Source organism: Aotus nancymaae, unplaced genomic scaffold (assembly GCF_030222135.1).
Source record: "Aotus nancymaae isolate 86718 unplaced genomic scaffold, 86718_ANA_hifiasm-v0.15.2.pri h1tg000012l, whole genome shotgun sequence".
Lineage (NCBI taxonomy): Eukaryota > Metazoa > Chordata > Mammalia > Primates > Aotidae > Aotus > Aotus nancymaae.
Window position 1 is genome coordinate 47,884,821 of NW_026988423.1, and position 15,320 is coordinate 47,900,140.

Sequence of the window (15,320 nt, forward strand, 5' to 3'; positions counted from 1 at the left end):
GATGGTCTCACACTACCCCAGAGCAGGACCAGCCGTTTCCAACCACTAGCAATGGGACAAGAGATCAGCCCAAGACATCCAAGCGCTAGACTAGTTGGCACTGACTGTGCAGCTCAGTGCCACAGGTGAGGCTGGGGTCGCTGGACTGGCAAGGCCTTTGCAGCAAGGGAAACCAGAGACTGGCCAGCAGGCACCACTAACATTTCATCCGGGCCCTCTTCCCCACTTTGCTTAGTGTGAGATGATATAGTCACGTAAATCCCAAATTAAAGGACTCTGTGTTCCTTGCAAATTCAAAGAATGTTTTCATGCATGGAAGTTTTTTAAACCTAATAACTGCCTGAGGAGTGGTGCAGTAGCCCAACAGAGGAACCCAAGTTTGGTGAGAAGCAGAGCTGGGAGACGGAGTTTCACAAAGGAATTTTTTACTTCTTGCTTTTAAACAAAGAGCTTTTTTTTTTTTTTTTTTTTTTTGCCCCTGGAAACGAGGTCTCACTATGTTGCCCAGGCAGGTCTAAAACTCCTGGCCTCAAATGATCCTCCCGCCTCAGCCTCCCAAGGTGCTGGGATTACAGGCGTGAGCCACCACGCCCAGCCCAGAGAACTTTTTTTACTGCAGGAAACATTTTTAGAACTTTTCTAAAATACTACTTTGTCAGCGGAACACTTCAGTATAGAAAACTGCAGAGGCAAGCGCCTGTCCAGAACCGCGTGCTGACTTAGAAGCGGGGCTTGCGCTTGCGGCCGGTGTACCGGGTATCAGGTCTGACTTCCCTGTGCAGAAAACGAACAGGACAGTCTCAGAAAAAAGATCAAAGCAGCCCTGGGCTCTTCAAATGCAAGGGAACTCTTAGTGGCAACAGGCCTCCACCCCCACCTCTAGCCCACCATCCCACCCTTCCAGTTCCCAGTCTGGCACTCACCTGCCCTGGCGCCTGTGCCGCTCCTTCTTCTCCAGCACCCATGCCCGGCTCTTCCTCACCATTGCCCGCCTCAACAACCTGAATGGGACCCTGCGGTGGAGACGCAGCTATGAGCTAATTGATGACGCTGCCCGGCTGGCCCCCACGTGAATCCATGGCAAGCTTCCCTCTGAGTCTGGTGGCCTCGGATGCCCCTTCCCTCAAAGGCTCCACCTTCCCTACTACAAGTCCCCACTTGACATCCACCAGGGCCATGGCAGTTAATGGGAAGGGAGGGCAGGCCGGGCCAGGCATGGAGATCTAAAGGCCAGCGAGCAGCCTGTTCCCTCTTTGGGAAGCAGCTAAGCAGCAGTAAGCAAGCCACTTTCTGCTCATGCAGTGATGCATCACCACCTGGACTTCAAGTGCACAGGCCACAGTTCACAGCAGGAGTTCAGGGTCCACAGCTTGGGGGCAGAAAACCGGGACAGAAAGGATGAGCTGAAAAGGCAGGACTGAGGGATGTGAGGGAAGAAGGAAAGAGGATTGGAGTAACCCCAAAGACCCCTGCGACCATCAGGAGAAACCAGAGACTGGGTGAGCCAAGGAGCTGCCAGCAGGACACCTGAACCTGATGGGCCAGCACAAAGCAGGAGCAGCTGCAGAGCAGGGCTGGAGAGACAGGAGGACTCACCTCAAGATTCTAGTACAAAGTGGGGGCAGAATGGCAAATGGGGCAAAAGGTGAGCCATGGGAGAAGCAGAGAGAGAAAGTCATCAAGGGAGATACAGGGAGAAGGTGAAGACAGAGTGCCCCAAAGCACAGGTTCCCAAGGGAGAAGTGGGGGCCCATTCCTCCAGGGGCACATGAGAGGCATGGGAGGGTGGAGGCCAGGAGGAAGGGAAGAACAGGCCAAAAATATACAGCCTGGAGACTGATCAGGTAAAGGCTTAAAAGACTTATTCTTCATTCACCTATGTACTTATAGCAAGTGTCCTGAATGTGGTCAGACTGAGGTGACAGTAAGAGGAACCCCTCCCCTGCCCTCTACCTCATCTGAGGAACTCAAAGTATGAGCCCACAGAACGAGGATGGCAAGGTACATGCTGGGCACGGTGAGTCCCAGCCAACAGGCTCTGCACTCTCCACACTGCTAAGATGGGTGGCACTATCCCTGCTTTTCAGATGGCTGAGGAATGGAGGCTCACGTCATTCAACTTACCCACGTTTACTTTTAGGACATGTCGTCTGAAGACACCAGTATGAGGACAAGAGGGATCCTACGGTGCATGGAGGAGCTGAGACAATGTGTACTTTCCCTGTGAGGGAGGAGATGGGGGTGCTCTCTGGGAGCAAAAGATGGGCACCTGAGAGAAGGGGCATTCTGGAAGGGCCCCCAGCTCCCCATGGGGAATGGGCTAGGGAAGCTAAGAGAAATGACCAAAGGTCCAAGGGGTCAGGCAGCATAAGCCTATGGTGGACGTGAGGAACACATGTGACTGTGCCCAGTTGTGGGCCTTCCAAACGCATGCATTTGGGGCCCATTTTTCCTCTTAAATGTCTTAAAAGTCTGAAGACCTTTCCCTCATGTCAGCCGGAACTCAGAAATATCCTCCCTCTTCACTACCTTATAATCAGTTATTCATTCAGAAAAATACGGAGCACTTTTTACTAACAAGACACTATTCTTAATGTCAGGGAGATAATACCAGTCCCCACCAAGTTTTCATTCTAGCTGGATATACAAATAATAACCAAGTAAACTGGTATGTGTGACTTAGAGCAGTGAAGGGTGTTAAGGAAAATAAACCTAAGTGGGGAATGGAACTGAATTGAAGACACTGAAAGAGCGATGACAAGATATAATTTATATTTTAGAAAAAAGAAAAAGACCAGTCTTGCTGCTATGCAGAAAATAATCTGAAAGAGGCAAAGACTGCAAAGGCAGGGAGACAAGGTGGACAGCTGTTCAGCAATCCAGGCTAGGGGCGGTGCTGGCGTAGGCTGGAAGCAGGAGGGTCAGCACAGAATACACGCTGAGGGAAGGACAACAGGGCTCGATGACAGGCTGATGGGATGTGAGATGTAGGGAAAGACAGGAACCATCAAGAATGGAGGATGGCCAGGCACGGTAGTTCACACCAGTCATCCCAGAACTTTGGGAGGCTGAGATAGGGGGATCGCTTGAGGCCAGGAGTTCAAGACCAGCCTGAGCAACATAGCAAGACCCCCTCTCTACCAAAAACTTAAAAAATTAACCAGGCATAGTGGTATGCACCTGTAGTCTCAGCTACCTGGGAGGCTGAAGCAGGAGATCGTTTGAGCCCAGGGGTTCGAGGCTGCAGTGAGCTAAGACTGCACCACTGCACTCTAGCCTGGGTGACAGAGTGAGACCCTGACTCAAAAAAGAAAAAAAGAGAGAACGTTTAGGGTATGAAAACCAAGAGCTGTTCTCACTTAAATTATTGCTGCCAGGTGTGTACAAAGGAAAAAAAAAGGCAGAAAACCAAGAGCTACTTCGTTTGAGATGCCTGTGGAAAGGCAGGTATGGACACTGAGGAGGCACTGGGAAACTCCAGGTGGCCGAAACTGGAGATATATACACATTTGGGAGTTAGGAACTTCCGGTTGGCATTTACAGCACCACAAATAAAGAAGGGATCCAATCCGGGCTGGGCCCAGGACGCGAGGAGGAGGCAGCAGCAGACTGAGGAGGACCAGCCAGCTAGGGTGAGGAAACGAGGTCATTGGGTGAAGGCCAAGAGAAGGAAGCGTCAAGGAGGGGTGGGTGCACTGCTGTTTCAGACCCTATCAAGCAGGCATGTTAATGTAAAGACATTAAAAAAAAAAAAGAGACAGAAGTGACCGGACTTGGCTTGATGGAAACGGTGGTGGCCTTAACAAAACAATTTGTGATGAGACAGAACTGTCTGCCTGAGAAGTGGGCTGAAAGAATGGCAGGAGGGAAAGAAAAAGGCAAGTTCGAGTGCTGCTATGAAGGGAAGCAGAGGAGCTGTTACGGGGTTAATTAAGGGAAGAACTTTTCTAGAACAGGAGAAATTGTGCAGCATGATGTCTGTGTGCTGACAGGAATGACCAGGAGAGTAAAGCTGAGGATGCAGGAGGGAAGGGAGAGCCATGGCAGCCAAGGGAGGGGTCCCGGATGCAGGTGCAAGGTAGCATAAGGGAGGAAGGAGACAGCCTGCCAGGCCTGGCAAGAGGAAGGGACACATGCAAGCTCACAAAGATAGTCCAGGCTGCATGGCTTCCCAGAGACATCCAGGACCCCAAACCCCTAGCCCCAAACAGGCACAGTCCAAATGGGACCTGACATTTCTACTGCCACCCTGGTGTCCCTGCTACATGTGACCTGAAAGGCTTGGGCAAGAGCAGAGAGAAAATCCACATCTAACAAACACAGCAGCACCCCCTGCAGCTGAGACAGGGTTCAACAGTTGCTTTATTACCTCTCATTGGTGAACACGGACTCCATAGGCTCATCTTCACCCTGCTTTTCACTCAGCCCCTGCAGGAACCAAAGTGCACTTAGGTCACCGTGGAGAGTTCTCAAACCCATCTGCCCCACTCCAGAAGCCCGGCCACCCAGGCCTGAGCCCTTCCAACAGGCACGAGGTCCAGTCTCACGAGACTTTCTGGACCTTTTTGGGACCTGAAGAGCAGAGGTCTCTGCCTCCAGATTCCAGAAGATGTGAGCACTGCAGGCCTCTGGGGCTGGGCCCGGCTTCCCACCAGTGTTCTCCTAGCAGGCTCTGCAGGCTGAGCCCCACTGCCTGGAAGTCCAAAGACAGAGGCCTGCAAACCCAGTGTCTCTCACCTCTGGGATAAACGTCGAAGGCCCAGAAAACAAGCAGAGGTAAAACCTGCAATGAAGAAGTGCAAAGTGAGGGCTGGGCAAAGAAAGCCCCACAGGGAGACAAGTCCTCGCCCCCTACTCCTGCCTGCCAGGACCCTAGTGACCCACACCCCAGCACTCCCCTGGTCCAATGAGTGACCTGAGAGGGTTATGCCACTACCCTCCCTCCCGCAGCTCAGGCAGCACACTGGATCCCAGCGCTCACTTCTTTGCTTTGGCACTGTTGGGGTAGTCCACCACCATGCCACCGGAGAAGCCCGCCCTTATGGCCTGGGTTGTGATCAGCTCCAACTGAGGAAAGAAAGGCATTGGGTCAGGCAGGGGAGGTGGGAGGAGCAGACAGCTTCACCTCCCTCCCCTCCTTCAGAAGCCAGTCTGCTCCAGGACAAATCCTACCTGGGAGAGCTTAAGGTTGCCATAAGCCATGTAGAGAAAAGTGCAGGCTGGAACCCGGCATGGCACACACCTCCCTTGGGAGAGTTACCGAACAAAGCGGCTCCCCTCATTCTCGCTTCCAGCCCAGGGACCCAGCCCCCCACTCAAGTTCAAGAAGGAAATGGCCAACAATTGGAAGCCAGTCTCATTCACGTTATTAGTCAGGAACGGCTCTTCACTCATCTTTCAATATCTACATCCTACTACACCATTCCTTATGTATCACACAGCAGACTGTGCCCTCTCACCCCTCCTAAATGCCCTTTACTTATTTTGTTATAGAAATATCAGTCATATCACCTTATCTGTAATACATGTCATCTGCCAAGAGAAGACAAACATCCCACCCCACCTCCACAGATGCCAACCCCTTAGGATATCCGGTCACCAAATGTGCCATCAGGGGCCACACTAGGGTTAGGGTGCATGTTCCCTCCTTTTCCCACCAACCTGCGTAAGTTTCTTTGTCACTTCCCCAGGACAGCTCACCTGTTGAGTCCCCCCGCTCCCCTGCACACCCAGTAGCCAAGGGACTCACCTGCTCTGAGTTCTCAGGGTACAGCTGCAGGACAGCTCGGGATCCCCGGACCTGAAAGAAACAAACGTCACTGTCTTACAAATGACCACATGAGCTTAGGGTCTGGACACCCTTCCCTTCCTTCATTCACTGAATATTTCCTGAGTTTCTGTTACATGTGAGGTACTGTTAGGGCTGGGGATACAGTCATGAATAAGAGATCACCCTGAACTTTGGAGCTCACGTTTTAGTAGGGTAGACAACTCATTCTGAGTAGGAAATTTTTTATTTTTCTCAAAAAAATAAACCACCCAGATCCTTCAAAATGGAATCATTTTTAAGCTGGGGACAGTGGCAAATGCCTATAATCCCATCACTTCGGAAGGCTGACGTGGGAGGATTGGTTGAAGCCAAGAGCTTAATGCCAGCCTGGGCAACATAGCTAGACCCCATCTCTTAAAAAAAAAAAAAAAAGGTAAAAAATTAGCCCAGCATGGTGGCATGTGCCTGTAGTCCAAGCTACTTGAGAGGCTGAGGCAGGAGGATCACTTGAACCCAAGAGTTCGAGGCTGCAGTGAGCTACGATCACACCATTGCACTCTATCCCAGGCAACAGAGCAAGTCTGTCTCAAAAAATAAATAAAATTTAAAAAGAACTCATTTTTTGGACTTAAAATCTCAGACTATCAGCTAATCCTAGTAAACTGAAATTAACATCATTAGTTAAAAGACAAGATAAAGCTAAAAGGCTCTCTCTATGGTAAATAACTATCCTGTTCCCCATCTGAGGAAAAGTGTCAGCACTAGGAGGCGGGAGAAGTGAGGAGTCAGAAGGATGTGGGCGCTTTGGAAGGTACCCCTCTGGATGGTCTGGACATATCATCTCTGTCCTCACTCTGGTCAGTCCGCGCCCCTCAACCAACTTCTGACTAAAGTTCAGTTTAACAGGCATAGGAATTACGATCAACAGAAGTAGGCCCTCTTATAAGTTAACAAATTGGCCTCCGATTTTGACATCAGTGACTTCTGGGTTCGATTAGAGTTTATCAGTCCACTGAGCTTGGACTTCCATTTAGGCTGAGGATCTGGACAGAAGCAACCACAGTAAGGCCCTGCCACCCCATGCGGTCCCATACAAGTAGCTCACCCATCATGGGACACCTCAACTTCCTCACTCTACCTGCAGGACTAGGGAGGGACAGGCAGCAAACCCAGATGGGGAGAACATCTCATACTCACAAGAACAGAAAAAAGAGAAGCAAAAAAGCAGTACAGGCGCTTGGCGGGGTTTTCAGACTTCTTGTTAGCATTACAGAGCCACTGCACAGCAGAAATGCTAAAAAGGAAGGGACCTAGTCAGGCAAGGACCAATCCACATTGCTCCCCGCCAACCCATCCTGCTTCAAGCCTCTTGACATCCGTCCTGGATCTCCAAGAGAAACCCTTCTCCCACAGCTTCCCTTCTTAGAAAGTGCAGGTCCAGGCCAGGTCCAGCGGCTCACATCCTGTAATCCCAGCACTTTCTGAGGCCAAGACAGAATTGCCTGAGGCCAGTTCAAGACCACCCTGGGCAACATAGCAAGACCCCATCTCTACTTAAAAGTATTTTTTAAATTTGAAAATTTTAAGACAAAGAAAAAAAGTGCAGGTTCACTGCAAGTCATGACTCTGTAACACTGGAAAAATAGGACATACAGAAGGACAGAATTTATGTCCCTAAGTCAGTCCCAAGAAACCTTTTCTCAACCTTGTTTCCATCTGCATCTCAAGTTGAAAATTCTCCCTGTGTCAAGGCTGTCTGCACACACACTCCTTGTTCCCTTCCACCAATCCAAGGAAACAGGCTTTAGACTACTTACATACACACAGATCAGCATTCTAAGATCTGTTACTGAAGTGCTATGCAGATGCTCAACCCGACCCTGATTACGGAGAAACGACTCTGGAGCACTGAAGAGATTAGACAAGCCCAGCTGCTCTCCACCACAGTTCTTTGTTGGCAAATAAAATAAGATGGCTGGCTGTTGGGGCCTCAAGATGGCTAATGGGGCCCACAAAATGGCTGCCAGAGGCTCAAAGACCACCTCCCCTCCCCCACAAGAAAAACAAAGCCCACAAAGAATATGTACCAGTGGTGCCTGAACACGGCAATGCAAAATAATCACAATAGTAGACAAGTTTTATTTTTGAGATGGAGTCTCGCGCCCTGTCGCCCAGGCTGGAAGTGCTGTGGCATGGTCTTGGCTCACTGAAACCTCCACTTCCTGGGTTCAAGCAATTCTTCTGTCTCAGCCTCCTGAGTAGCTAGCTGGGACTACAGGTGCCCATCACCAAGCCTGGCTTTTAGTAGAGACAGGATTTCACCATGTTGACCAGGCTATCAAGTTTTAGAATACAAAAAGAATGCACTCTTCGGCCTTGCTCTGACCTTGTAAATCTGAAAATCCCATGAGATGTGTATCTGTAAATATCCTGCATGACTCTGCTGCACAGCCAGGTTTGGGAGGCACTGGGCTGCAGGACTAAAAGCAGGAAGCGGCTGGGACGGCTCATGCCTGTAATCCCAGCATTTTAGGAGGCCCAAGCAGGTAGATCACCTGGACAACACGGCAAAAACCCATCTCTACAACAAATACAAAAAAAATTAGCTAGGTATGAGCAGTAGTAGTCCCAGATACTCAGGAGGCTGAGGTGGGCAGATCAGCTGCACCCAGAAGGTAGAGACTGCAGTGTGAGCCATAATTACAGACAGTGCAATACAGCCTAAGCGACAGAGTGAGACCCTGTCTCTAAATAAATAAATAAAAGCAGGAAGTGAATACCCTCACCTGATACAACCATCGAATGTGCCCGGCTTGAAAGGGATGCCCTGGCCCATGTCCCCCAGAAGCAGGTCTCCCTCTACCTCTCGGTCCACGGCCTCATCTACATCAGAAAAAAGGCAGTCAGAGAGAGAGACAATATCCATGGCTTCTCTACACCCATCAGGATAATCCGCCCTGGTGCCGGACAGGACACACTTACCCAGCATGGCGGGGCTGATATCCAGGCCCACCCAATAGTGCCCTTCACCTGAGAGGTAACTTCCACTCAGCCCAGTGCCACAGCTGGAAGACATGATCGAGACTCAGGGTCAGTCTGCAAAGACTGACTTCACCACCTTAGACAATCTGAACCAGGCCCCAGAGTCTCACCCAATATCCAGCAGGTAACAGGGCTTATTTTGCGGCAGACAGAGCAGCTCCAGTGCTCGCCCAGCCATCCGGGTCTGGATATCAATCATCCGGGAGCTGGGAAGGCAGAAACACAAGTGCACATGGTAAAGGAGTTCTGGGTGAATACTTCCCCCGGAACCAAAAAAAAAAAAAAGCCAAGTTAAAAAAAAAAAAAGGATCAATCATTCTGAGGTACCCTTTTCTGACTCCTTTTAAGTTCGGATCAACAAATTCAACTATTTAAAAGTGACCCCAAAATTCCACGTAATTCAGGACCATGTTATTTTGTGATAACAAATTTTCACTGTACCAGCTGCCAAGCTGATGTGTAAAAGCAAATCACTTAGCTAATAAACAAACATTGGGTATCTGCAACTCTATTAGGCTCTGCTGCTCTAGCACTTGTTGAAAACATTTTCTGCAAGAATTATTCTCCACAGTTTCTCATCTAGAACAATCAACAATCCACAGAAACCTACAGCAGCACTGGCCACAAGAATAGAATGCAAGCCACATAAGGCTTTTCAATAGCCAGTCAAAAAGAAACATAAAGAAACAGGTAAAATAAACTGGAGTCATATCGTTAACCCCATATATTTCTTTAACCCATTACACGTTCCAAATACCACTTCAACATATAATCGACATAGAAAGTCATCAGTAAGGACCGCGCCTGGTGGCTCACACCTGTAATCCCAGTACTTTGGGAGGCCTAGGCAGCTGGATCCTGTGAGCAACTTACCAGATCCCTGGGCAACATAGCTAAACCCCCTCTACAAAAAAAATCACCCAAGCTAGCCAAGAGCGTGGTGGCGCGCCTGTAGTTCCAACTACTCAGGAGGTGAGGGTGTAGTGCTGCAGCACTCCAGCCTGGGCGAAAGAATCAGACCCCTGTCTCACACAAAAAAAATTATCAAGATTATCTCAGCCGTTGTGGTGACCAGTGCCTCTAGTTCCGGCTACTCGGGAGGACGGCTGGAGGCTGCAGTCAGCGGGATCACGCCATGGCACTCCAGCCTGGCTGACGGAGAGACCCTGTCCCTAAAAAAAGAAAAGTCATCCAATAGCTATTTATTTACTGAAGCAAGGTCTCACTCCGTTGCCCAGGCTGGAGTGCAACGGCGCGATCTCGGCTCACTGCAACCTCCGCCTCCGCGCTCAAGTGATTCTGCTGCCTCAGCCTCCTGAGTAGCTGGGACCATAGGCGCCTGCCACCACGCCCGGCTAATTTTTGTATTTTTTGTAGAGACGGGGTTTCACCGTGTTGGCCTGACTGGTCTCAGAATTTCTAACCTCAGATGATCTGTCTGCCTCCGCCTCTCAAAGTGCTGAGATTACAGGCGTGAGCCACTGCGCCCGACCAATAGCCATTTACTGAAATACGGCTAGTCTCTCAGTGAAAATAATATGGAAAAACCACATTTTTTTTTTTTTTTTTTTGAGATGGAGGCTCGCTCTGTTGCCCAAGCTGAAGTGCAGTGGCTAGATCTCAGCTCAGTGCAACCTCCCCTCCCGGGCTCAAGCGATTCTCCTGCCTCAGCCCCAGGAATAGCTGGGATTACAGACGCCCGCCATCACGCCCGGCTATTTTTTGTATTTTTAGTAGAGACAGGGTTTCACCATGTTGGCCATGCTGGTCTCAAACTCCTTACCTCGTGATCCGCCCACCTCAGCCTCTCAAAGTGCTAGGATTACAGGTGTGAACCACCACACCAGCCCCCAAACCTTTCCTTTTTTTGTTTTTTTAAGAGACCGGTGCAATGGCTCACGCCTGCAATCCTAACAGCTCGGGAGACTGAAGCCGAAGAGAATCGCTTCAGCCCTGGGGTTGAACCACCTTGGGCAACACAGGGAGACCCTGTCACTACAAAAAATAAAAATCATTGGGTGGATCATGAGGTCAGAATATTGAGACCATCCTGGCTAACACGGCGAAACCCAGTCCCTACTAAAAATACAAAAAATTAGCCAGGTGTGGTGGCATGCACCTTTATTCCCGGCTACTAGGGAGGCTGAGGCAGGAGAATCACTTGAACCCGGGAGACGGAGGTTGCAGCGAGCTGATATCGTGCCACTGCACTCCAACTTGGGCGAAGAACGAGAGACCCCGTTTCAATTTAAAAAATTTAAAAAAGAGGCCGGGTGCTGTGGCTAATGCCTATAATCCCAGCACTTTGGGAGGCCTAGGCGGGTGGATTCACCTGAGGTCGGGACTTTGAGACCAGCCTGACCAACATGGAGAAATCCCATCTCTACCAGAAATACAAAAGTAGCTGGGCATGATGGCGTGTGCCTGTAATCCCAGCTACTCAGGAGGCTGAGGAAGGAGAATCGCTTGAACCCGGGAGGTGGAGGTTGCGGTGAGCCGAGATCGCACCATTGCACTCCAGCCTGGGCAACGAGAGCGAAACTTCGTCTCAAAATATTCTAATAATAATAAGCCAGGAGTGGTGGTGAACGCCTGCGGTCCCAGCTACTGGGGAGGCCCAGGGGGGGCCACCACGCCCGACTAATTTATTTTTTGCAGAGACGGGGTGGGGGAGGCGGGTCTTGCTGCGTTACCCAGCTTGGTCTCAAACCCGAGCTGAAGCAATCCTCCCTCCTCAGCCTCCCAAAGCGCTGGGATTACAGGCGTGAGCCATCCTACCTGCCCTCAACTCTGCAGCTATACAAACTACCCTCTAAGAAATTCAGACAGTACCACGCCAACGGCTGCGGTGGAGCCCGGGTAAGCATCCTATGGACATTACTTCCTTTGGACATTATTACTTCCTATGGACATTACTTCGCCAGTACCCACCGCCCAGCGCCTCTTTTACCACATGTTTAGGATAAGCTGTCACACTCGACTTTGAAAACCACCCACGGAAAGCAGGTGTGATTACCTCTACCTCAACACTGAGGTACCGAGGCCCAGAAATGACACCCATCCGGGTCCTTCCCTCCCCGCACCCCCAAATTCTACGGGCTTTCCGAGCAACGCCCCTAACTTGCCGCTTCCCGACCCCCGGACGCCGCGCAGTACTCGGGCTCCCCTCACTTGCAAACGTATTTCCTGGCTTCTTTCTCGTCATAAAACTGGGAAAAAAGAGAAAAAGAAATGACAGGTGAAGGAAGAATTCAGACGCCGCGGCCGTAGAAATGGGGAGACGGGTGCCCGCTGACCCCGGAACTTACCAGCTCCGGGGGTCCGCCGTGCTCTGGGCGGTGCCCACTAAACGCCATCCTCACTCCTCAGCGTGCCGCCTGCGAATGGCGTTTCCCTGAGCGCGGCTTTTATGGCATCAGCCGGCGCCCGCCTAATAATACGCATGCTCCACTCCCCCTCCCGACGTCCTCTTTACGTGATTGGCTACAGGGCGACCAACCGGCGCCTCCCATTGGCCAGTTTCTCTTGCACCGCCTGCCGAATCAATTCAAGATGGCAGCCAAGTGCGGGTTGTGGTTTCCACGACTGTTAGCGTGGAGGTTGCTGCGGGCCCGTGGCTTTCCACAACGTTCTGCACCCGGCCTGGGCCTAGGAGCGAAGACTTATTCCCGGGGCGACTCCTCGTACTCGCGCACAGCGCTCTATGATCTGCTTGGCATCCCCTCCACAGCCACGCAGGCCCAAATCAAGGCGGCTTACTACCGTCAGTGCTTTCTCTACCACCCGGACCGCAACTCCGGGAACGCCGAGGCTGCCGAGCGCTTCACCCGCATCTCCGAGGCCTACGTGGTGCTGGGCAGTGCCACCCTCCGTCGCAAGTATGATCGCGGCCTGCTCAGCGACGAGGACCTGCGCGGACCCGGCGTCCGGCCCTCCAGGACGCCCGCAGCCGACTCCGACTCGCCGCGTCCCTCGCCGCCCACCTCTCGGACCCACGACGGTTCTTGGACCGCCTCCGACGCCAACCGCACGAAGTTCAACTTTGACGCCTTCTACCAGGCCCACTACGGGGAACAGCTGGAGCGGGAACGGCGCCTGAGGGCCCGGCGGGAGGCTCTTCGCAAACGACGGGAGTATCTGGCCCTGAACAGCCGTCCCTGGGAGGAGATCCGAGACACGGGTGTCATTTTCTTCCTCTTCGGAATCTTCATCATTATCATCATCATTGGCTTTTATATTTAGTGGGAGAGAGGAAGGAAGGGGAGCGTCCCCAGCCAGCCCCCAGAAAACGGCCTTTTTTTCCCCCGCCCCTGAAGTCTTGGCTATTGATAGCCTACCTCAGCTGGGATCCGAAGGAACTGTGCTCCCCCTCCCGGACCCACCCAACATAGCCGATGACCTGCACATCCCTTCCCTATGGTCCAGAAAAGGAGGCCTTTAGATGCCTAAGAAAGAGGCCCCACGCTAAAGAGTCCCAAGAGCTCACGAGTGAAGGGTTCCTGGAGTCTCTAGGGTGCTTCTTCCAGAGGTTGCCTTCCTGCTTCCAGATGTGGTTAACTTCTGTAGCACTCGCTGTAGCTTTATTGTAAAGCCCCGAGCAAGATTTATCTGCTCCTGCCCCGCATGTGTACGGTGGGGCTCTTCTGTAACCTTGAAATGTGCAATGTGACCATTTGTTGGCTGCCAAAAGAAAATGTCTGGGGTTGTACCAAACTTGTCTTTCTGTGAGTTCCCCAAGCGGCAGGTGAGACCTGGTCCAGGGTAAGAATGGGGTCTGTGGACAGCCTGCCATTCCTCCCTCTGAAGTCAGCCCCCTGGGGCACTCCCCTTTCTGTTGATAGCATGTGGGAGTGAGAATACAAGGTCACTGAGCATAAGGAATGAGTGTTCCTGGGCCCGTATTAATGTGTGACCTTGGAGCAGTTACTCTGTGAGCATGACAGCAGAGGAGAAAATCATTTGACATTGTTTGTTTGTTTTTGTTTTTCAGACGGGGTCTCACTTTGTTGCCCAGGATGGAGTGCAGTGGTGCAATCTCGGCTCACTGCAACCTCTGCCTCCTGGGTTCAAGCTAGTCTCCTGCCTCAGCCTCCTGAGTAGCTGGGATTACAGGTGCCTGCCACTATATCCAGCTAGTTTTTGGATTTTTAGTAGAGAGGAGATTTCACCATGTTGGCCAGGATGGTCTTCAACTCCTGACCTCAGGTGATCTGCCCGCTTTGGCTTCCTAAAGTGCTGGGATTGCAGGCCTGAGCCACCTTGCCTAGCCTATTATCCACAGTTCTATTCTATGGGGATTACAGCATGACACTAGCAGGGCCATGTTCATCCTTGAGACAGCGTGGCTGTCACCTGGCCCTCCTTTTACCAGCCAACCCCATTGCACACTGTGCAGCCCATCCCCTCCCAGAAATGGAATGCCAAACTCAGTGCTTGAGTCTCCTGCTCCTGTTTAACTTGCAGTGCTTATCACAGGCCCTACGTGAATGTTTGAAACAAGGCTGCTTGATGCTGGGGTAAACTGGGACTTTGGGAGTAGACAGGACTACGGAGGGATGGGGGACTTGCTGTTCAAGGTGGCGACTTGGTTCTTTATGCAGAGCTGACTAAAGGTGTGGTTTCTCTCCCCTCTGTTTCATGTTAAGTAGTTGCTCATCATTTGGTCAGAGCTGCTGCTTAGCTCTCTTAACTGTGAGTCACTGGACATTGGCAGTGAGTTGGCTGTGAGATTGTAGGTGCTCGAGTGTTTACGCACAGGACTGAGTGTAAATCTGTAAAAGGGGAAAATCCTCGCAAGCGGTCTATGAGATGGATGAGGGCCCAAGTCTAGGGTCTAAACAAAGCCAGGAGTGGTTTGGTGTATTACTGAGGGCAATAATTGCGTGCAATCCCTGTACTCAATGTGTTGTGTAAAATCCTTATGTAAAATGGGATGAACCCACAGCCTGTCCTGCTTAGCCTCTTGAAAACCATTCCATCATTGTGCCAGTCTATCCTGAAAAGGTGAAAAGGAAAAATATATATATATATTTGATTGTCTCTTGCCTTGGAGAGTTGGGGTGTACTCCTAGTCAGGGCTTTGCAGTCACCATATGATTCAGTAATGAAGATCTGGGGCCTGGCATAGTGGCTCACGCCTGTAATCTAAACACTTTGGGAGGCCGAGGCAGATGAATTGCTTGACCTCAGGAGTAGGGAGACCAGCCTGGGCAACACAGCAAAACCCTATCTCTACAAAAATTAGCCAGGTGTGGTGGCAAATGCCAGGTGTGGTAGTTAGTCCCAGCTACTCAGGAGGCTAAGGTGGGAAGATGGCTTGAGCCTGGGAGGCCAAGGTTGCAGTGAGCTGCGATCCTGCTGCTGCGTTCCAGCCTGGGCGACAAAAAAAAAAAAAAAAAAAAAAGCCTGGGTGACAAAAAAAAAAAAAAAAAAAAGCCTGGGTGACAAAAAAAAAAAAAAAAAAAGATTTGAGCCCAGTCTGGTTCAGACCTGTTTGGTTCAGTCAGCC

General features: G+C 51.0%; 2 protein-coding genes across 2 annotated transcripts; one reads left to right on the forward strand and one right to left on the reverse strand.

Moving 5' to 3' along the window:
* Positions 1–436: 436 nt before the first annotated feature.
* BUD23 (BUD23 rRNA methyltransferase and ribosome maturation factor) lies at positions 437–12,284 on the reverse strand. The gene is made up of 12 exons (XM_012449052.3): positions 12,121–12,284; positions 11,984–12,021; positions 8,923–9,018; positions 8,753–8,835; positions 8,557–8,653; positions 6,968–7,064; positions 5,750–5,800; positions 4,982–5,067; positions 4,738–4,783; positions 4,370–4,428; positions 924–1,013; positions 437–774 (listed from the first exon to the last, which is right to left on the reverse strand). Exons 1-12 carry the CDS (start codon positions 12,166–12,168, stop codon positions 720–722), a joined length of 846 nt encoding a protein of 281 aa, XP_012304475.2. The 5' UTR covers positions 12,169–12,284; the 3' UTR covers positions 437–719.
* A 36-nt stretch (positions 12,285–12,320) lies between these two features.
* DNAJC30 (DnaJ heat shock protein family (Hsp40) member C30) lies at positions 12,321–14,846 on the forward strand. The gene has a single exon (XM_012449053.2). It carries the CDS (start codon positions 12,365–12,367, stop codon positions 13,052–13,054), a length of 690 nt encoding a protein of 229 aa, XP_012304476.1. The 5' UTR covers positions 12,321–12,364; the 3' UTR covers positions 13,055–14,846.
* Positions 14,847–15,320: the final 474 nt, after the last annotated feature.

Excerpts from the sequence above, each read along its gene's own strand:
- BUD23 (XM_012449052.3), bottom strand. The coding sequence starts at position 12,168 with ATGGCGTTTAGTGGGCACCGCCCAGAGCACGGCGGACCCCCGGAGCTG. Across the intron at positions 7,065-8,556 it reads ACATTCGATGGTTGTATCAG|CATTTCTGCTGTGCAGTGGC; the intron begins GTGAGGGTATTC and ends CTTCCTTTTTAG. Across the intron at positions 4,429-4,737 it reads CTTCGACGTTTATCCCAGAG|GGGCTGAGTGAAAAGCAGGG; the intron begins GTGAGAGACACT and ends TGGTTCCTGCAG.
- DNAJC30 (XM_012449053.2), top strand. The coding sequence starts at position 12,365 with ATGGCAGCCAAGTGCGGGTTGTGGTTTCCACGACTGTTAGCGTGGAGG.